Source organism: Talpa occidentalis, unplaced genomic scaffold (genome assembly GCF_014898055.3).
Source record: "Talpa occidentalis isolate TD23 unplaced genomic scaffold, MPIMG_talOcc4v2.1 talOcc4.8, whole genome shotgun sequence".
Lineage (NCBI taxonomy): Eukaryota > Metazoa > Chordata > Mammalia > Eulipotyphla > Talpidae > Talpa > Talpa occidentalis.
Genome location: NW_023605194.1, coordinates 77,863,337 through 77,885,376, shown reverse-complemented (window position 1 = coordinate 77,885,376; position 22,040 = coordinate 77,863,337). Strand labels below are relative to the sequence as shown.

Below are 22,040 nucleotides of genomic sequence, written 5' to 3'. Positions count from 1 at the left end.
GAACTTCAAAAATAACATCTGTTCTGTGAGATTCAATTTTCTAGGCCTGTTTATCAGAAATGAACTTTTTCAAAATTCAAGTCAAGTCAGGCAGTGGTTTGCTTCCTATTGATAGGCTAAACTTCTTTCCTTTCTCTTCACAATTTAATAGCTCTGAACACATTAATCTTATTTATTGCTGAGCAATGTCCCCACCATCTGCTCATGCTAGTATTCCATCTGAAAATATACTTCTTTTTTTATATAGTCAGCTCCAGTAATTTGTGTTCTGAATATCTTATTAGAAAGCAAGTACATGGGGGTAAGGAGATAGTGAGAATAAATTTGATCGTCTAAATAATTATACATGCGTATAAACAAAATCACTAACTGAATTATGAAGGGCAATTCTACAAATATTTTGAATTTCTGCTCTCACATTCAGCTGCCAAAATTCCAACTGGTATTTCAGTACTAAACATTCTTAACAAACAGTACTTTGAGACAGTTCAAAATGTTTTTGTATTTTAGTTCCAGATGGAATATTGGTTCAGTTGGGTAAATGACTGACTATAATGCAGTGATAATTTCTTATTAATTGGAAGATGTATATTATTTACTTGGGGTTTGGAACTCAGAAAAATAATTTCCATCATCAAATGCCATGGGAGAATCCTGAAATTATTTCACAATTTTATACATCCAATTCTATAAAATTTGACTTGCATGTTATGTAAGATTTCAATTTAATACAGAGGAAGTCACAGAATTTAAAAGCAAAATAAAACATAACTCTCTTTACTACTTAATATTTTGAAGAATCAAATTGTTTTTACCCTGCATTACAAATTGTTTGTGATAGTATTGTTTTTTTCCCAAATTAAAATATTTACCCATACTGAATTGGAGTAATTCAAAATCTCAAGTTTCAAGAGAAGAAAATTCAATGTTACTAGAAATACACTATTATGCAAGGCACTCTTTTTCCTCCCATCTTTTCCTAAACTACCTTCCCTCCTCTTTTCAGGTCACATATACTTGGCATTCTCAGCAAAAATAAACCCATGTCATTAATACTTCTTTTCTCCCCTTGCCAAATGTTTTCTAAGTTTAATAAAGTCAAAGAATGAAAACAAAAACTGTAATTTTCTATTCATTCTACCAGTCTTCTCTAGAAATCCCCCCAAATTGCATTATAATTTTGCCTTCATAATACATTCCAATGATTTACCAGCAGTAACACATAGGAACCTGTATCAGTCTACAGTCACCCACATGTACCTCAGTCAAATCTTTAAGATCGTTTAAACTATGACCATGGTACACATACATCACAATCGTTCTCCTTGGAACACTTTTCACTTTGTCCTTACACAATAGTCCTTCCTTTCCTTCAAAAAACAAATCTGTGACAAGGGTTTTAATTCTTTGTTTTTTATACTATGTTCAAAACTCCTGTTTTATAGTTCTTCAAATAAACCTTGAACCCTTTGTTTAGTCATAACCTGATTTTTTCCCAACTGAAAATGAGGCCATCAAAACAGCTCATGTAATGATTTCTGACTACTCTTGCAAATTTTCTACACTTTTAAGAGATCAGCTCAATTACTGGCAAAAACACTTAGAAAATACAGTTAACTATTCTAAATGAGATTGCACATAAAAACATGTAATGTATTAGTGGACTTCATAAAAATAAATTATATGCATGGAAATGCTACAGCACTGTCTTGCAAATCCAAAGGAACAAAATTCTACAGTAATTTGCCTTAAAAACAATACAGCCCTTAACAATATCAACACAATTTTAAGATGGTCATTGAAATACTAGTTGCAACAAAAGTATAAAGCAGTACAATTTTTAAAAAGTTTTAATGGAATTATAAAGTGCGATAAACCTTTCTGTTAAAAATTATGTCTTGGATCTATTAGATGCAAACAATTTCATAATCTTCATTCGAGTGCTTTATTCATTTGCCAGATGAAAGCTCCAGGTCCCTTCGTCTGCTGTCTAATCTTTACTAAGCACTTATGCTGTTTTGGACCACTAAGAAATTGCAGCCTCAGAAGAGTTTTCCAGTTTCACACTGATCAAGGTCCCAGGCTGTCTTCTATTCATGGAAACTCACAATGATACCCATTTACAGTTCTCATTATCCTTCAAAAAGGAACTCTCTCTCAAATGTTTGCACTTGGCTTCCTTGTAGGAAGGGCCTAGTTTATGTGCAACCAAACATAAAATAGTTATATTGCTGATGTTGTCAATCTTGCAATCCATGCTTAAAAAATTAAAGTGTCACTTCCAGACTTAAGTAAAAAACTGTACTTAACCCAGTGCTCAAAATTAAAACCTTAGTTCTCAATTAAAACATTAACTTCCCAATAAATGCTTATAAAATACAAATTTTAAATTAAAAGGAACAAATGAGGCAGCCACAAGCTAAAATTAAACACTTTCAAAGCAAATTTAAATAATTAGGGAGTTTCCAACATTTTACAATCGCTCACACTTTTCCTTTGCAGTAATAGAGCATGTCTTTATAGGCTACACTTGTAAATTTTGAGTGTTTGTGTGTGTGTTGTAGATTCAGAGTTTTTGTCTTAATTTTTGTACATATTCACTTGATCAAATGTAGCAATTTTGACTGCAATTGTATTGGTAAGAAATAATTCTCACCAGCCAATGGAGGCTGTGATTTTATGAGTTACTAAAGAAAAGATTTAATATATAAACAGAAAGATTAGCCATCTTTTTCCTAGATTAGGAATGTAAACAAAAGTTCACCACAGTTGTCTGTTAAGAGTTATTTATTAATTGTTCCACAATAGTACTAAAGTTCAGACCAAACTAAAGCACCAAAAGAAGTCTGAACCGAAAGACAAAACAGAGGTTTCAACCAAAGATCTCTTTACCCTTCTAAATTTCCCAGAGCCCCTGTCAATAGTAGAGCCAAACTGAAGCCTTTTCTCCTCCACTCTAAGTTATTCTTGACTTCCCTCATCACGCCACCTCTGCCCAGTCTTCCTTTATTCTCTACAAACATAAGGGAACAAATTTTCCCCTCTGGAGGGTAAGATCCAATCATCGGTCTTGTTCAGCCATACCTATTACAACATGTAACAAGCTTTATTTACAAGACATCTTACACAGTATATTTCAACTTCATCACACTGAGGTTATATGAAATGAGTCTTAATGTTAAGAACTCAATTTGTTACTACTAGGTAAATGGTGTGGGTTGTTTGTGGGGTTTCATTTTTGCCAATATACGTATGTGGGAAGCTATTTCTATGCAACTACAAGAATCACGGTAGTTGACTGTAGTTATTATACACTGTGAACACATTTCTTTGTTGATGGAAAATACTGAACTATTGTCAAGCCAAGCATCTCTATGGTACTTATCAGATGAGAAACTGCAAAGAACTATAAATTCTGTTCAACTTTTTATTCAATCAGCTTTTCCTAAAACTATGGCTTTATGTAGCCTGAATGTATTCTTTAAATGTTAAATTACACAAAATTTTAAAGTACTCTTTGATATTTGGTGCATTTTTGAAGTATTAACTTTCCTATTTATTTGTACAATCACATTTCATTATTTAGGCAGTCTTCTAAGGCAAGAATTCTTAATCTGGGATCCATAGATTAAAAACACTGTATGGGGAGGAGACTTGTGAGCATAGACTGGCTTGTAAACTTTTGTGTTTAAGTATATTTGTTAATGTGTGGGGCTGGGAGGGACATCAATCATACCATCAACTGCCCAAAGGGTCTGTGACCCTAAAAATGTCAGGCAGCTCTTCGTTAGAATGAGTCAAAGGTTCACTTAGAATGTAAATAGACTCTACTTAAGTTAGTCACTCAAATATAGTCTGTACTTTTTCAAAGAGCAAAACAGGTACAGAGTGGGAAAATAATTAAGTGTATGCCCTTTTATAGTAATGATCTCTTTTTATCATCTTGAAGGATTTTTTTTTTTAATCAAGGACAACAGCATTTCCAGATGCTGTCTTTATGCTAATGTTCACTTTAAGTAATAAATTCTGGACACAAAAAATACAGTAAGTGGAACCAACACATTTCTTCTCAAAATCTATCTCAGGAACTCTTTTATCATCCTACAGAAGGTACAAAAAACAGATTAGCAAAGCACCACAGAGCTCTCCTCTTAAATTCCAGGAGGGATCCCTAACAAAAATATCCAAGGAACATTACTGACATAACCTCACGCAACGTGAGGCATAGACCAGCATCACACACTAACAAAGGAATCTTGCATCACGTTTTAGAAATGAAATCCTGTCATTATGCATCGTAGAAAACATGATCATAAAACTCAGAAAATGACAGCCTTTACATGTAGTTTACTCTAAAAATGTAACTTTGAAGTTCAAAAGCTAATTTTTTTTTAAGGATAGTTCTTCAGTTTAACAAGAACTCTTGAACTTGGAAGTTTAGGATTACATAGGTCCTTACAAGGCCACAGTGCTCAAACTGTTACCCAGTTCAGGCATAAATGTTATTAATGACAAACTAATGACAAAATGTCAGACAGCAGGAATGAAATAGTCAAGTCCCTCTTATCTGAAGGGTAATGCACATAAATTTGAGATGGAAATATTTGGATCACTGTTTGCAATTAAAAGCAAATTTAATTTTGTCCACATTTTTCTGTTCTCGCTATGAAATTCCCTCAAATTATTGACGAGCAGCTGCTAAATTGTAGTAGTCCTTACCCTGAATTTACAGCAACACCAATGCATAATTTCCTACTTGGTACTTTAATATCTTAAAAGTAAATGCCTTAATTGAAAAATTTTGACAGACAGTCCACAGAATGAAAAAAAAAAAAAAAGAGTGGGTGGGTCAAAAAAAATTAGTATGTTAGGGTTAACCTAGAACAGAGAAATAAATCATCTGTGCAGAGAAACTGAGTTGGATTTCAATGCAGAACCAGAGATTCTGCTAAAAACTTTTGCTCAATAAAATGACCAAATCTAGGAATTAACCTTGGCAAAGAAAGAACTAATTTACTTTTCCTAATCATACTGGCCCACAAGAGAAATCCTTATTTATACTGAGTGTAATTTATCATTATACAATGTATCACATAGGAAAAAAGGCAAAGACTCAAAAGACCTCTTTACCCTTTAATAATTTACTCTAATTCCTCAATATTTAAAGCCACTAAATTTCAAAGTAATTTTCTCATGATTTTACAGCCATCTACAATTTCTTCTCCTTCATCTTTAAAAGTTAACATATTTACTTTCAAACATCACTTTTACATAATCAACATTTACGGCTTAGCTCCTTCCTTCTAATATATACTTTTAATCATTTAAAAACATTGTTAACTCTAACAACTGCTGTCCCACTAAAAATATTCAAGAGCATCTTTATTGGTTATACTGTTATTTTATAATCATTTTCAAGGCAAAAAAAAAAAAAGATGCACCTAGAACCAAAGAGATACTGAAATCTGATTTGAAATAAAGCCTCAATAAATAATCTCTCTGGAATGATATTTAGGATGGCTAACCCAATTTTAATAAAACATCCAATTTACATACTAAATGTCTATCCTTCCTTACAGTGCTCCTGAAACACCAAGAAAATATTAAACCAATTTCCAAATAAAATAAACCTATAAATAAGAAACACTTAAGTTTAAAAAAATATACAATAAAAATTCAAGTCACTCAACTACAGGTTATACCACGGATGTGAATATTTCATGAAATGCAGTTAACAGAAAATCTGAAAATCATAAAAAGCTGGATATTAAGTGATATCTCCTTTCTTCAATTTTGTGATTAACAGGTCTTTTATTGGTAGTAAACTAGAGCAAACAATCAGAATAATACATATGCAGTATTCAGTACACACAATAAAAGTTAAAGAAAGTCAAAACCTGTATAAAACAAAACACTGGAAAAAATCATACAGCTTAAGAGATACAGTGGTAAAGGTCCTCTCCATCCTTTGATTACAGCTTTAATTCTGTACCCACGAGAACTTACCGCACTTACCAAAAGAAGAAATACAGACGTTTTAGTACTGAGTGTATTTAAGAGGATTAAACACATTTTCTAAGAATCTTGCAATAACAAATAGGTGACCCTTTAGCTGGTAAAGCAGACTTAAGGGAGGAAAGTGGGGAAAGGAAATTAACTAGTATTTTGTAACCATTTTTAATAATTTCTTATTTTCCAAACACTGCTTTCATAACAGAAGTGTTTTTACACTTGCACAATATTAATTACTTTATTATACATGGAAGCCTGTGGTAGGCTGATTACACAATAAGACTGCAAACAACCAGTGGTACTTTTCTGACGCCAGAAGAGTACATAAGACTGAAACATCACCAAAAGTACATAAAAACTCATCAGCATAAACATCAAAGTACATTAAAAAATATAATCAGGAAAAAAATACAATTGCTAAAAAGTGGTTTAGAGCAGAGAGCCACTGTCTACCAGTAGCTTCAAATGGCAATTAGCGTTCATAGCAAGTTTTGATGACTTTACAAGACCCCTGTACAATACTGACTAATGCACCCTTTTAAAATATACATTAAAGGCTGCAATTTCACAAAGAGGTTCTGATGCCACTACTAAAATGCATAAGAATGTTGTCATTGTTATCCCTCACACTAGCTCTGTCACCAGTTGGAATTACAACCTTATTAATAGCTATAGCTGTGAGTATGCAGGGTTTTAACTATACATGGAAACCTGTATAGGTTTTTTTTTTAAATAAAAAAAGTAGGGAGGGATATTTATCCTATGGTTTAGCATTCTGATGCTACAAGGCATGTAAAATGCATAAGGAATTTACCAATTGAATGCAAATCATTCTAAAATTAAAATTGTCAAGACAGAACAGGGAACAAGGCCAGCCCAGAACTCTAAGAGGACAGGTTTAGAAAAGCAAAACACAAGTGTGGGTGCTATGTAATAGCACAGACAAGATGACAGTATTTTTAGGCCATGTATAACAAAGAACGCATACCCAAATTTCAAAGAATTATTTCATTCCAACTTGGTTCCAATACTGGAACCAACCAACCACTTGGGCTTCAACCCTGTACCAGATGACAGATGACTCTTAGTGGAACTACAGCCTTGTTGAAGTTGGGATAAAGAGAGGGTGCTTTTTTTTTTTTCTTTTTCTTCTTCTTTTATTAAAGCTATCATTCCAGGCTTTGATCAAAGATCCAAGAATATTTGTTCTACCAGGCTGGAATGAATGTGGTTTGGAAGTTCAGAGTACAGTTAAAAAGCTGCAACAAAATATAGGTAGCCAATATCTCAGAATTTTGGATCAGCCCAGATGGAGACAGCAATTTGAAATGTTTTTCGATCCCTTACTTAAATGTATATCATATCAGCCCAGGTAGAGCAATTTGAAATGTTTGCGATCCCTTACTTAAATGATGAAATGTATATCATACTATCTGTAAATTGGATATTCCATTACAGTGATAACGTACAGAATTCCCATGCGTTATTACACTTTCCTGAGAGTAAAGCAATTAGAATAACCTTAATCCTAGCAACAAAGTTTTTTTGTGTGTTTTTTTTTTGTTTTTTGTTTTTGTTTTTTTGTGGGTTTTTTTTTTTTTTTTGCATTTTAAAACTTTTGGGCTATTCCCTGACGATCTATACACGTAAATTTGATTGCTAAACATTGTCACTTTGAATGTCAAACTATTTTTAATCTATTGATTTGGATTAAAAATCATAATACAAACAGCTAAAATCACGCTAACAAAATAAACTAAATATGAAAAGTTGCATTGAAAGGGCATTACATTATTCTTAATAGGATCGTGTAGAAACATTCCAATGGCAGTGTTCTCAAAATAAAACAAAATTACATTAGAAGACCTCCAGCCTGGTCACTTTTGGGACCTTACCTGTAACTCTGGCTGGTGGGTGTCTTTACTCTTGTACTACATGGCTCACTTACATCAGACATCATATTTGTATACCCTGAGAAATCTGACACTGAAGTCCTTACTCTATGGTCCACTTCTCCATTAGAGTTAGTGATAAAGGTCATTGGCACCCTGCTGCCCGACTTAAACTGAGAACCAAACGCTTGTGCAAAGTTCTCAATCTGGTATGTTGTTCTAGGCTCTATGTCTTTCTGAGGATCTATCTGGCTAGCTAACTCCTGAGATGGAATCTGAAAACTGGTTGAGGACTCTAAGTTTTTCTGTTGTTCCTTCTGGCTAGTCAATTTCTGAGATGAGGCCTGGAAGGCTGATGATGTCTCTAAATTCTTCTGAGAATCTATCAGGTCATCCAGCTCCTGGGAAGGTGTCAACTGCTGATGTGTAGCATCCAAAGTAGATAAATAAAGACCTGGTTGAGATCCAAACAACATCCCAAAAGGAGGCTTTGGCAATGAAGATGGCAACACTGAGGTAACAGATTGGCCGAAACCACACTCCAAAGGAGATGTAGTGTATATTTGTTTTTCTGGAAATAAAGTGTGGTTGTGGAGAGGTGAAGACAAACTGACAAACTGGAAACCGTGTCCAAGAGTAAAACCTGCATTAGAGGATTTTTCAAAAGCCTGTTGGAGGTATTTGGAGTATTCTTGTAACACGATTGCCTTATCATTTGAAGGTGTTTGGGTGCCTGGGCTCAAATTTTCTTCTTGAACCAATTCTGAGTGTTCTCCTGAGGGGTGTAAATCCACACGTGGTTCAGTGATATTGAAAGGATCCTCTTTCTGGCTTTCTGATTTGTTGGAGTACTGATCCAAAATACTTTGTAAAACCTCATCAGGAATTCCAGACTTGTCATGACAAGACTTAATGTCAGCATTTAGAGCTGAGGAGTCAATAAGCGACAAGGGGGTCTCATTGTCCAAAACACTGACACCTGCAGACTGAATGACGGACTGTTGGGAGACCATGTGTCCTAAGTTGAGAGAAAAGGCACTGTTGCTGCTGGCAGTTGGTAAATATCGTCTTTTCTTTGAAAACTGCATGGCATCATCATAATTACTACTTATCTGACCTTGTTTGCCACTTGTACTTTGGAGAAGACTAATAGTCTCCACACTATTATTCGACACGATGCCAAGTGAGCCACTTGGTTTCCCAGACAAGGACTTCTGTCCAACTATGTCCGGCAATGGTGACACAAAGTTAAGGTAGTTTTTATCTGTATTCTTCCTGCTTCCTTTCTTAAAGATCAATTTTGGCACCCTCTTCTGTAGTTCATCTATACCAGTGCCAATCATGCCACCGCTGGAAGACGCGGCTGGCATTTCTACCGAGTAACTCGGCATGTTTATATTATTGGAGATTTGTGATTCGTTTGCTTTACCAGTCTTATGTTCCTTATTTTCAACAGCTATGCTTTTTGACTTTGTTTTTCTCCTTGAAGAACTTGTATTTCCCTGAGACAACACAGCCAGATTACCCATATTGTTATGGTTTGGTGACCCAGGTTCTGCACTAACGGCTCCTTTAGTTATGGCTTCACCACATGTGCGCCTGTGCTTCAACAGTCTATCAGTCCTCGAAAAATACTGTTGGCAAGTGTCACATTTATATGGCTTTTCTCCACTATGTGTCCTCTTGTGTCTCTCCATATGGTACTTCTGAATAAACTTCATGCTGCACTGATCACATCCAAATGGCTTCTCTCTACTATGAATTTTCTCATGTCTCTGCAGTAGGTACTTCTGGATGAAACCCATACTGCACTGGCTGCACTGGAAAGGTCTTTCCCCTGTGTGGATGAGGACGTGTCTCCGCAGGTGATAGGAGCTTCTGAAAGCAGCACTACAGTGATCACAGATATGAGGTTTCTGACTTGGGGAGAGGATGGCACCTTCTCCATCTCCAACCAAAGAAGGTTTGGAAGATGCACTTGGCTTCCTCTTGGCTTTGATTCCCTGAGATTCTGGCTTTGGCCTCTTTGCCTTTTTGACATTAGTGTCCTGCTTTGGCTCCTCGTTGCCATGGTGGTCATCAGTCCTGCTGCTGCTGCTGCTGCTGCTGAGCAATACATCGCGGTGGTGCTGGGCTGGCTGCTGCTGGGCATGCTGGTGGAGAATACTGAGGTCTTGGATGACGCCGTGGCCAGCCCCTTCCCCGCCTCCTAGGCCCGGAGATCTCTCTTCGGCCCCAGCGAACAGCCCCCCATAGTGGTGGTGGTGATGGTGGTGGTGGGACTGCGGCTCCTCGGGCTCGGCGGGCTTCTCCTGCTTGATGCTGACCAAGGACTGCAGGAACCCCCAGGAGCTCCTCTGCGGGGGGAAGGCCGCGGCAGACGCCGCCGGCTCCTTCTTGAAAGTCATGTCCGGGGCTGGCGGAGGGGGGGGCTCGGCGGCCGCGGTCGCGGAGGTAGAGGAGGATAACACGCACTGCGGGGGAGGGGCGGCCGCGCCCGCCGGCCGGGTGAAGCTGGTGACCGGGGGGAGCCGGTGGTTGAACATCACCATACCCTGGGGGAAGCTGGGCTCCATCTCTGCCCGCCGGGCGCTGCCGCTGGCGCCGCCGCCGCCGGGGCCGCTACCGCCGCTGCTGCCGGTGCCGCCGCCGCCGCTCAGGAACCCGCTGCCGATTTTCATACCCCGGAGGAGGCCTGGCTGAGGAGAGGAGGGGAGAGGGGAGAGGGGGGACGGGGTGGAACCGGGCCCCGGGCCGGGACCACCGCAGCGCCCGGGACCCCGCCGCGCCGCCGCCCAGACCGCAACGCGCCCAGCGCTCGTCCCCGGCCCGGGCGCTCCGGCGCCGGCGCGCATGGCCCCGCGGCTCCCCCAGGCCGCGCCCGCGCCCGCGCCGGCCCGCCGGCCACACTTACGGGTACCGCCGCCGCCGCAGCCGCCGTCGCCTCCAGTTAATAAAAATAACGCCGTCCTCTCCACAATGGAATTAAAATCCTCCCCGGCACTGCGCAGCCGCGGCGCGGTGTCTGCTGGGAACTCCCCGGCCGGGCCAGAGGGGAGCTCGACGGCGCCAGGGCGCCTGCGCCGCGGCTTCCGCCCGGCCCGCCTGTCAATCACTGGGGCGGTTGGGCCGCGGAGAGGCCTGGGCTGGAGGGGAGGGCACTTGGAGCCCCTCTAAAGAGAGGCTTCCGAGGCGCATGGGCGTGATTGGTGGGCTGCCCTGGGGAGGAGGACGTGGGTGAGGGCTTCTGGGGGAAGACGCTGAGGAGGTGGAACTTAAGGGGCGGGAAGTTGCCGCGGGACGGGGCTGCGGCGTGGCGTGGGATCTGCAGAGAAAGACTGGCGGGGCGGGGCGGGGAGGGGGGGCGAGGAGGAAGGTGTTGGGGGGCACCGAGGACGGACTGTTGGGACTTCACTTTACAGTTTGCAGCCCAGGTACTGAAGCAAAGTCCAAAGCCAGAGTGGTTCACTTAGGGCCCTTTGGATTCTACATAAAAGCATTAAACTTCAAATGCTCAACATTTATTAAAACAGATCGCTACAGTTACCCCTCAGCTTGGAAACTTTTTAATAGTGGGCGCATATATATCCTTTGCATTTATAGGAGGAGCCTACTTTGAAACCGCAATAGGTACCGTTGCAAAAAAAAAAAAAAAATTGTCTTACTGCCAACCTACCTGAAGGCTACTGGAAAAGGAAACTGGGTGTAATCCAGGTGCAGTAGCCTGTAAAACACGCCCACACGCATACTTCATCATCATCAGATGTTATTTAAATACCCACATACCTTCTCAGCCTGGCTAACGAGTCTGTTTGTCACATTTGCTGCTTGGTCTCTCAGGTTATTTGGGAAAAGTGGACTCACAGGCCTTTGGAAGACCTGTGCTAGGATCCACTCTGTCCTGCCACTCCCACCCGCTCTGTGCAGAATACTGAGAGACAATTGCAAAATTACCAATTTTTCCCTTAAGAGAAAATGACACAGTAAATTCGTGACATCAAAGAGTAACAAAATCAAGCAAATATTTACTCAGTGCCTATGTACACGGGGCACTGAGTGTACATAGCCTATTAGCCTGCAAAAATCTAAACCAGCAACATCCCTGACAGTATTTATAAATCACAGGTATTTTTATGGAATAACTGGAAATTTGATTATGATATCTTTACCCAGTATATTTTAATGCAATTGCAAATCAATTTTCTCACAATATTTCTAGCTAAATAGCTTCTAAACAAGAACTACAACAGCTCTGAGATATTTCACAATTGACACTATAAAGATTATTAACTATTAGCCTCTCTAAGCCTGCTAAAAACTTAAAAGGACAACATGTAATGAACAGTTTTAGAAAAGAACTATTAATATTTTTCTACTCTGTGCAACTACATATAAGCATTCTGCACTTAAACTGTGAAGCTTGAATAATGTCAAGTACAGTTAAGTGTTAAAAACCGAAAATTCAAAAACTTAAGGCAGTAGTAAAATATTAGGGCCCATGAGAAATGAGGCTGTCCCTTTATTCAGGGTGTCAGTGGTAAATGGTAAGCTGGGATGCACATAAGCCAGTCCAAGCATGAAGGGCAGTAGGACACCCATATGAAAAGCCAACTTTGTTCCTCAGTTATCAAGATAAGAAACCTGTCATTTCTCTCATTCACTCTGTCAGCCTTGAGATACTCCAAGCAGACTTACCTCTGTGTTGTACACCCCATATATCAGGAAGATGAAGAGACCCTGTAAAATAAAATGGAGGGAAAAGGCTGTTAACGCTAATCATTTCAGCAGTAGAAATACCTGAAATAAACTTTCCTGGGAACAGACAAAAGAAGACACACTTCATCAAGGTCAATTTATTTTTCGATTTTTCAACATTAGAAGCTGTACCTTGAGCATTTATAAGATAACATACCAGCACATCACTTATAGTGGTTGTGCTATTCAATTCTTTAGAAACAGAACATGAAAACAACATCTCAGGTCATACCATATTAATTAGAAAAATCAATATGCCAGTCTCTGAAAGATAGCTGGGTAATGAAAAAATTAAATTCAGAAAATGTCATTAATGTATCATAAAAATAACCCTAAGCTTCAGTGTTTCTAAGCACTGTTTTAGACTATAGCAACTAAAATATTACAGTCTTAAATAGGGTGAAAAGAATTTAATATTCAAGTATAAAACAGTTAAAAGGATACACTTAGAGCAATAATTGTGAGTTGTTTTTAAATAATACTTAAAATGCCAATTTAAGTTGAGATAAAATTTTACATTATCAGCTGTTGTAAAATATTTCCTATATATTTAAAAAATTTCAAAGGTCTTCCATTTATTAGTCCTTAGCTTTAGAAAATGCTTAATTGTAAAATAGAAATCAAATCTCACTCTTAAACTAAAATCTTAGTTTTTAAGCAAATAAAAATGACATGGTTTAAAGTTATTAGAGATAAAAGCAGGACACTTTCGATTTTGTTTCCTTACAGAGGATAAAAAAATTTCCTTACAGAGGATAGTAAAAATATTGTACCATTCATGTTAGGAACTATAAACAAAATATTAAATAGCAATCTGAACTAAAATCTGGAAAGGGTTCTGGAGTTAAATAATAAGACACTTTTGAAGAAAAATGTTATAGAAATGTTTTAATATTTGTTTTATCCCAAATGCTTACATCTTATAGGTAATGGGGGAAAATCCTAGAGCAAGGAGATTGAATAAAACAGAAATAAGTTTTGTTTTCTTTTAAAATAGACTTTTTTCCATAGCCATTAATTCTTTGAAAATAGAGTATTTTTTTAAGATTTTTTTTTTATGCATACAAGAACTGGGGTACAGGCCAGAGGTGTGGGTGGAGGTGAGAGGATTCACCAGACAGAGTGGGGAACAAAACAGGCAGATTGACTGAAAAACACTGTTGAGGGGACCAGTGGACGAGTCAGGAGAGGTCTGCTTACACCATGTGGGTTGCTCCCTGGTCGGGGATCGAACTCGTGCTGCAGTGGCTGCGGATTGCTTCATGGGTTGTGTCTTAACCCCTTGTGCCTCCAGGGAGGCCCCAAAATAGACTATTTTTTAATAACAATTTTAGATTTACAGAAATATTAAGATAGTACCCAGAGTTCACACATATCTTGCAACATTTTATATTATTATTCTGCATTAGTTACAATTATCCTTTTCAGTACTACTCTCTACATATAAATTTCAAAAACTAAAACTATTGCAGTACATGTGTTCATATTAGGAAGAAAGATTAATGAAGTGTTTTGAACAATCAAAAATTGCCACTTAGGTTATAAACTTAAAAATTCAAGTGAGAACTTTATTGGTTGTGTAGATGTGGTGTCCCAAAAGTGGATACTAACACTCAATTACATTCTTCAAGTAGTTTACACAGTGGAGAATAAATTCAAACTGCTTAGATGCTACTCATTTTATAGGCTACTTGTTTACCCCTATTCTAGATAGTTCAAAAAGAAATATTTCTTTTCTGCTTTATGAAAAAATTACATGGAAAATTAAGTCCTCTTTCTCTTAGTATCTGCTAATTCTTTATTTCATATTGTGTTACATAGATGTAAAATTAAGAGCAGGTCACTCAAATCTCCATTCTATTTATTGAATGAGATAGGAGTATTTTGCTTTGTGCAATAGGGTGAGTTCCTGATTGAATACAATTTCTTATATATTGAATAATATTCCCTATGATTTATCTATATTAAGGAACAGCTGTTTTCATGAAATCTATATGCTTTGAAAATCAAAGTGTTTCATAATGAATATCATCATATACATTTTGTAAATTCAGTTTTCTCAAAAAGAACAGAGTGAAAAAATATATATCAGAGTTTTTCTTGTGCCTAAGAGTGAGGAGAATAAGGCGCATGTCCCAGTATTTACTACATTTCTGTTACTCATTATCCATTTTCTATTTTAATACACTTAATCCTTTAAGGTAATGTAAAATTATCAACAATAAAAATCTCCCTTTCGAAAACAGGATTTTGACTGAAAAGTAATTTTAAATAAAGTTTGCTTCAATCTCAATTTTTTCTCCTACTTTTTCTTCAACAGATGCACACTTAAGACTATGAAAATCAAACCCCAAAATGACTTGTAAAGACCCTCAAAAAGCCTGAGATTTTAAATCACTTCTAGCACTCTCTGCCTTTCTTTTCTTGCATTGTTGACCTGATGCCCCCACAACTGTTGAAAGTCCAACATGAATAATAATTTAATTGTATGCTTCACACAGGTTGACTTTCCCCCCTCACTGATTTTACCAGCTATTTACAGTTGTGACAATTTAGATCTAACTCTACAGAGCTTCAGAAACCCTGTACGACTGGATAAAGGCCCCGTTTTCTCTTTCCCAAGGAAAGAATCAAAACAGAAACAGCTAAATCTAAACATCGTAAGCTTTAACTATGAGCCACTTTCAAATTTCTGCAGAAAGAATACCTTTAAAAACAGCTGGAAGGAACCAACTGCCAAACTTCAACTGGCACTGAGGTTTCTGGAACTCCTTATACCAACATTCTGTGCTACTGAAGGCTGAAAATGTGCCACGTTTCTGAAATGAATGACCCCAGGTGTCAGGCAGTGTCTGCTATTCCATCTACAAACATAGCCATCCACCATGTATACAGAGTATTCTTACCTGCCGAGTACCAATTTCTCAAAATTTTAAGTAGAAAGAACAGTAATTAAGCAGGAAGCATCTCAAATGTAGCTGGATTCCTGAAGCATGTGTGTACTTTATGGGCCAACGCCAGGACTAGGGAAAGAACACCAGGATATTACATCTGATACTGTACAGGCGTTAAAAATAGAAACTTAAGGGAAAGGGAGGGGAAAGAGAATCATACTCTGTTTTTTATTCTCATTTATCTATGAAACATTCAAAACAGTCAGCTTTGTAAATATTTCCACTGTTACAGAAGTCCATTGAACTAGTAGATTCAATGGCTGACATCCAGTTTGTTATTTTTATATTGATTCTTCTGTACTTTCATCGTATACTCCATGATTGCCACAAAATCAATCTTCTTCTAAGTGGTATTATGTTCTTTCCTGGTGATACAAAGAACAGGAAAAATGCCACTATCCTTGGTACAAGAGAATCAGAATAACATTAACAATAGATGCTAATAGATGTATAGCTCCTCTCTTAGCACTTTCATTTGCATAATTCCATTTGTCCCTCCCTACAACAGTGCAAAGTAGGTAGCTTGGGTATTGTTAGCTCTATTTTACAAAGGGGATTTTTTTTAGGCTTGCTTGAGGTGCCGCAGCATGACAAGTTGGCAGAACCCAGGATTCGTTTTCTGACTCCTAATATAATGCTCTTTCACAATATACTGCCTTAAATAGACACTTTCCTAACTTTTAAGTCACCAGCTTCAAGGGAAGGCAGTTGGTGAGTCCTTTCAGAACTGAGGATTGTTGAAAGCATATTGCAGTGTGATTAGCTCATAAGGTCAGGGACTCAGCATCCAGAAAAAGGGTCCCAAATACCCCTGGTCCTCTACCAGGGGAAGTTGGCCAGGAAGGACAACAGGAAATACGCTTTGCTGCACTGATTCTCAGTTGCTATGTGCCAGGCTCTGTCTTTTGTACTTTCTTTACAAATTCTCATTCAATGATGTATCCTTGCTAGTTGCTGGGAAACATATCTTTTCCCATCAAAAGGCTGCTAGGTAACCGCATAGACAAATATCCTTGCCGTTATCATCATTTACTGAACTTCTTTGAATGTATGGCACTGTGCTGTGTGCTTTTATTTATTTATAAATCACGCTCCAACCTACCTTCTCTAAACAGTTCCCATTTAGGAGACTTTATCCCATAGAAACAAAAGCACTAGTGTACGAGGAGCTGTGTGTTTGAGGTTGCTTGCTGCAGCACTCCGTTGTGGCAAAGAACGGAAAGCAATCGGAATGCCCTTCAACACTGGAGTGGCTGAATAAATTGTGGTATCTTCATCCCCTAGGATATTAGGCAGCCAAAAGAATGAGTTAGAGCTGTGTTTATTAGCCTGGAGAGATTCCCATGCATTGATAATGAGAAAAGCAAGAGGGAAAGACATGTGTGTTACATAGTCTCATTTGTATAAAACAAAGAAGGGAACTCTCCTTTCCCCCTCCCCAGATATAAGGAATAAAATGGGAGAAAGGTGTGGATAGATGCACCCCAAATTGTTATATCACCACTGATTTCCCAGTGGAAAGGAAGAGAGGGGGTGAGTCGGAAGCAAGTAAGACCCAGGCAAACTAGAAAGGGTGGGATGAAATTCTATGGAGTGTAGAACTGTAAATACAGAAAACAGAATCTGCACATGGATGAGGATATAAATATAAGATGGACAAACAAAACATTGATTTGATTTGATTGTGGGTGTTTTTCTTGAGTCCAATAAATTTAATATCAAGACCACAAAAAAGTCAAACAAAAAAGATGAAAGGGGGTTTCAAGTGTATTTCTTTTTTAAAGATTTATTTATCTATGCATACAAGAACTGGGGTGTAGGCCAGAGGTGCATGGAGTGAGAGGATTCATCAGAGACAGAGTAAGGAGCAGAACAGGAGGATCTAATGAAATACACTGTTGAGGGGAGCAGTGGGCAAGACAGGAGAGGTCTGCTGTACCATATGGGTTGCTCTCTGGCTGGCAGGGGATCGAACTCGTGCTGCAGAGGCTGTGGATAGCTTCACAGTGCTTAACCCCTTGAGCCACCAGGGAGGCCCTATTTATTTGTTTGTTTGTTTGTTTATTAAAAGATTTGTTTATGCATACAAGAGCCGGGGCACAGATAGATGCAGGGGGTGAGAGGATTCACCAGAGACAGAGTGGGGAACAGAACACACAGAATGACCCAAGTACACTGCTGAGGGGAGCAAAGGGCTAGTCAGGAGAGGTCTGCTGCACAATGTGGGCTGCTCCCCAGATGGCCAGGGATCGAACACGTGTTGCAGAGGCTGTGGATTGCTTCATAGTGTGGTACTTAACCCCTTGCATCACCAGGGAGGCCCCCTCTTTATTTTTTTGATAAGCTCATACTTTTAAAATAAATGTATATTCTTTGTGGTTAGTAGACTACAGTTTATACAGCAGAACAATAATCAATTTTGAATGGGAATGAAGGCGGGTTGTAGAAGAGCAGCTAAAATCTACTAAGGCATTGTCTCTTTTGTGTTAGGCTTATATTTGATACTTTTATGAAGATCTGAGGCTTGAAGAAGAGTGACTGGGGAGACGACTGGAAAAGGACATTTTAGAGAGAGAATCTGAAAAAGCACAGGATCGTGAGAGCATGAAGCTCTCTAGACAACCTGTAAGGAGCTCAGAATTACTAGAGCAAGTGGTTTTCCAGTGAGAGAGGGAAGATGAAACCAGAAGAAATAGAACAGCTTGGGAAAAGCCTTGCATATCATGTTAAGGAATTCATTTATTCTACTCCACAAAAGGGCCATTAAAGAATTTTGATCAGGAAAATGCTGTCATGAGATTGAAAAAAAAATATTTTTTTGCATGTAGAACTGGGGTGCGGGTGGGGTGAGAGGACTCACCAGAGACAGAGTGTGGAGTAGAGCAGGAGGATCTACCGAGATCTGCTGCTAAGGGGAACAGCGGGCAAGACAGGAGAGGTCTGCTGTGGCATACATGGCTTAGTTCCCTGGCTGGGGATCGAACTCAGTCTGTTGCTGTGTCAGCACTGACACTGATTTTTAAAAAGTAACTCTAGTATTAAAAAGGGAACTGAGCTGAGCTGAAGCTGCACCGTTTCGAGGCAGGACAGCAAGTCAGCAGCAGACAAGTTGGGACAGCAGCTATGAAGGGAACAGCTCTAAGAATTCAGAGGTGTGTAGGAAGCACAGTCAACCGGGCCTGGATGCAGTCTGGTCATGGAAGGAGAGGAGAAAGCTGCTTACAGATGATTCATAGCTTTCTGGGCTCAGTGACGGTGAGGAGAATGGTACCATTGCCTAAGACAGAGAATTAAATGGGAAAAAAAGTGTCTTTTGGGAAAAGCCCAAATTTATTATTTCATATATTTTGAACATGAGTATGGTCCAGTGAGCAACTGGACACAGGCATTTGGAGCCTTGGGAAGGGTGTCTGGGGTAAAGATGTGGACTGGGGAATCATCAGTGTACGATGGAAGCAGAAGCCACCAACTAGCAAGAATGTAAACTAAATAAAAGCAATGGCTTTAGACAGAGTTCTGGGAAATGTCATCTCTGCTTCAGAGATGCACAGAAAGAAAAGAACAGAAGGAGTCAGGGAGTAAGAGAGTTTTTCATGGAAGAGTTCTAAGGAGAAAGAAATTAGAGGCAAACATAGACTGAAATCAGACTGCCTTGCTCTGCAACATACTAGCTGTGTGAGCTTCAGCAAATTGCTAAACATCTCTGTTTCTCACCTTTTTTATTTTTTTTGTGGGACCCTTGCCGGCGGCCGGGGAACAAACTGGTGCTGCAGAGGCTGCGGGCAGCCTCGCAGCCCAGCGCTCAACCACTGTGCAACCAGGGGAGGCCCTCTCACTTTTTTTTTTTAATTTTATTTTTATATTCCCCATACAATTAGAACCCCCTGATTTTGACCCCAATCCCTCTTTTCCCTGCTCCCCACTTTTTTTTTATCATTTATAAAACACAAACCTGTCTCATAGGGTTCTGATGGAAATTAAACGAGTACATACCCATAAAGGGCATACACCTGCACCTGGCATGAGCTGGTTGCTGTATGAGTGTCTGATCAATTGTCACAGTAAGTCAAATAAGAAAGGACCTGAAAATGCCATTGAATTTGGAACTTATATGATTTATTTATAAATAAACCTTGAGGGCCTCCCTGGTGGCACAAGGGATTAAGCACAGCACTGTGAAGCTATCTACAGCCTCTGCAGGACAAGTTTGATCCCCGGCCTGCCAGGGAGCTACCCACATGGCTCAGCAGACCTCTCCTGTCTCACCCGCTGCTCCCCTCAGCAGTGTAATTCTGTAGATCTGCCTGTTCTGTTCCCCACTCTGTCTCTGGTGAACCCTCTCACCCCCTGTACCTCTGGCTTACACCCCAGTTCTTGTATGCATAAATAAATATCTTTAAAGATTTATTATTTATGCGTACAAAAACTGGGGTACAGGCCAGAGGTGCGGGGGGTGAGAGGGTTCACCAGAGACAGAGTGGGGAACGGAACAGGCAGATCTACAGAAATACACTGCTGAGGGGAGCAGCGGGTGAGAAAGGAGAGGTCTGCTGAGCCATGTGGGTAGCTCCCTGGCAGGCCGGGGATCAAACTTGTCCTGCAGAGGCTGTAGATAGCTTCACAGTGCTATGCTTAACCCCTTGCACCACCAGGGAGGCCCAATAAATAAATCTTTAAAAAATTATATAAATAAACCTTGAGAATCTACTGTGTGTCAGGCACTGAGGACTTAGTTATGAACAAAACACTGATGTTGCCTTTGATGGCTCTCACACTCTGGTGAATAGCATTCATTGAATGTGTGCCATGTGGGCTAGTCTAACCACCTGACAATCATTGCCAGGCTTATTCCTCATAATTACTCTAGAATGCAGGTTCCATCAGTACTCCCATTTTCCAGGTAAGAACAATGAGTAGCACAGAGGGGTTGAGCAAGAAGTGGAAGAAGCAGAATTTGAACTGGCCCTGGAGGACACGTGCTTAATCTCCAAATCATACAGTGTGTAGGTGGCAGCTGGTGATCCAAGTAACAGCAGCTTTGGCTCAGTGGGGCCACTATCCAGACTGCAGTAAGCTGAGTATTGAGTGGGAGCTGGTTAACGGAGAGAGAGATAGAAAGTCTTTCCACTGAGACCCAAACTAACAAAGTCCAAGCACATGGATTTGTGGTGATCTTATTTTGTTTGAGTGATAGAGTAAGAAATGCTGAGGATTAAATAGTAAGCATGTTCTTTGGTCAAGTCTTTCTCAAATATCTGCTTCTACTACCCCTTTGTAGTGGAGCTGGGTGGCAGTCAATTCAAGATTAAGATCTCCAGTGAATGCCTGAAGGGTATATATTTGGTACTATTTATTGGAGCAAGGTCAGAATAATTTAAATATTAGATCCACATGTGGCAGAATCTTACTCTATTGCAAAAATCAAAAACGGTGAAATATATTCTCAACCAAATTTAAGATCACTAAAGGTTGCAGATGAGAGATCAGCATTTTTGGGTAAATGTGAACATCTCTGAAGTGTAGTCATAACCTTTCCTTGGTCTGGTTTTGAATTAGTAGGCCCCAGAAATCTGGATTTTTACCGCTCGCTCCCAGTTAGTTCTTCTGTTGCATACTAAAGTATAAGAATTAGTTCCAACTCCACAGCTTACTCACTATGAGCTTGGGCTAACTACTCAATCTCACTGTGCTCCAGTTTCCTTATTTTAAATAGAGATTATAATAGTACCCACCTCACAGATTCTTTGGGAGGATCAAATAAGCTAAATTTTAGCACAACACCTGGCTCAAACTAAATATTCTCTCAGTATGTTAAGGGAAATAAACACATCAGTAAGGAAAAGAATCAGTAACTTTAGGGAAGTTGGGGTTTGCCTTGACAGAAGAGGAAATAAATTCAATCTTGAATCAATTTTCAGGTGTTGTAACCAAAAGACAGCATGGCGTAAATGAATTAGGAAGAATCATAGGACAAAAATGTAAAGAGTTTTGGCAATGAAAGTTTTCTTATATGGCTCTTTTGAAGTTAAGATGACTGACCAGCTATGCCGTGAGGCATACCACATGTAGGGATTTCTATTTTACAGGTCTGTGCTACAGGGTTTCAAAACATGTAAAGTATTATACAAATCGTAAGCCTTTTGGTTGCAAATGACATAAACCCAACCCAAGCCAGATGAAACAAATAAAAGGGAGGGAGGTAGATTTTATTGAAAGGATACTGGGGCAGCTATCAGAATTGAATAAATAGTTGGCAAATTAAATCTCAGAATGGCAAGAAGAGGAATGAACAAAGAATTCTTTGCTTCTCAGCTGTTCTCCCAGATCATTTTTCACTGGTGGGACAGTAGTGCCCAGCAGGTTCTGGCTTTCCTTACAGTTCCTATATATAATGGAAAATATAGGGCCTCCCTGGTGGCCCAAGGGG

General features: G+C 39.3%; 1 protein-coding gene across 5 annotated transcripts; it reads right to left on the bottom strand.

Moving 5' to 3' along the window:
• Positions 1-5,797: 5,797 nt before the first annotated feature.
• ZNF281 (zinc finger protein 281) lies at positions 5,798-15,395 on the bottom strand. Of its 5 annotated transcripts, XR_005122490.2 has the most exons (4): positions 15,367-15,395; positions 12,600-12,641; positions 11,581-11,628; positions 11,005-11,123 (listed from the first exon to the last, which is right to left on the bottom strand). XR_005122490.2 is itself a non-coding variant. In XM_054690269.1 (3 exons), exon 3 carries the CDS (start codon positions 10,583-10,585, stop codon positions 7,904-7,906), a length of 2,682 nt encoding a protein of 893 aa, XP_054546244.1. In that variant the 5' UTR covers positions 10,586-10,603; positions 11,581-11,628; positions 12,600-12,641; the 3' UTR covers positions 5,798-7,903. The 5 variants fall into 5 exon arrangements, 3 of the variants coding, with proteins under 3 accessions (XP_054546244.1, XP_037352410.1, XP_037352411.1); XM_054690269.1 differs by lacking the exons at positions 11,005-11,123; positions 15,367-15,395 and adding an exon at positions 5,798-10,603; XR_008549929.1 differs by lacking the exon at positions 11,005-11,123 and having other exon boundaries at positions 11,397-11,628.
• Between the last annotated feature and the right edge of the window lie 6,645 nt (positions 15,396-22,040).

What these genes read in the sequence shown, in the direction of transcription:
- ZNF281 (XM_054690269.1), bottom strand. Translation starts at nt 10,585, where the DNA reads ATGAAAATCGGCAGCGGGTTCCTGAGCGGCGGCGGCGGCACCGGCAGC.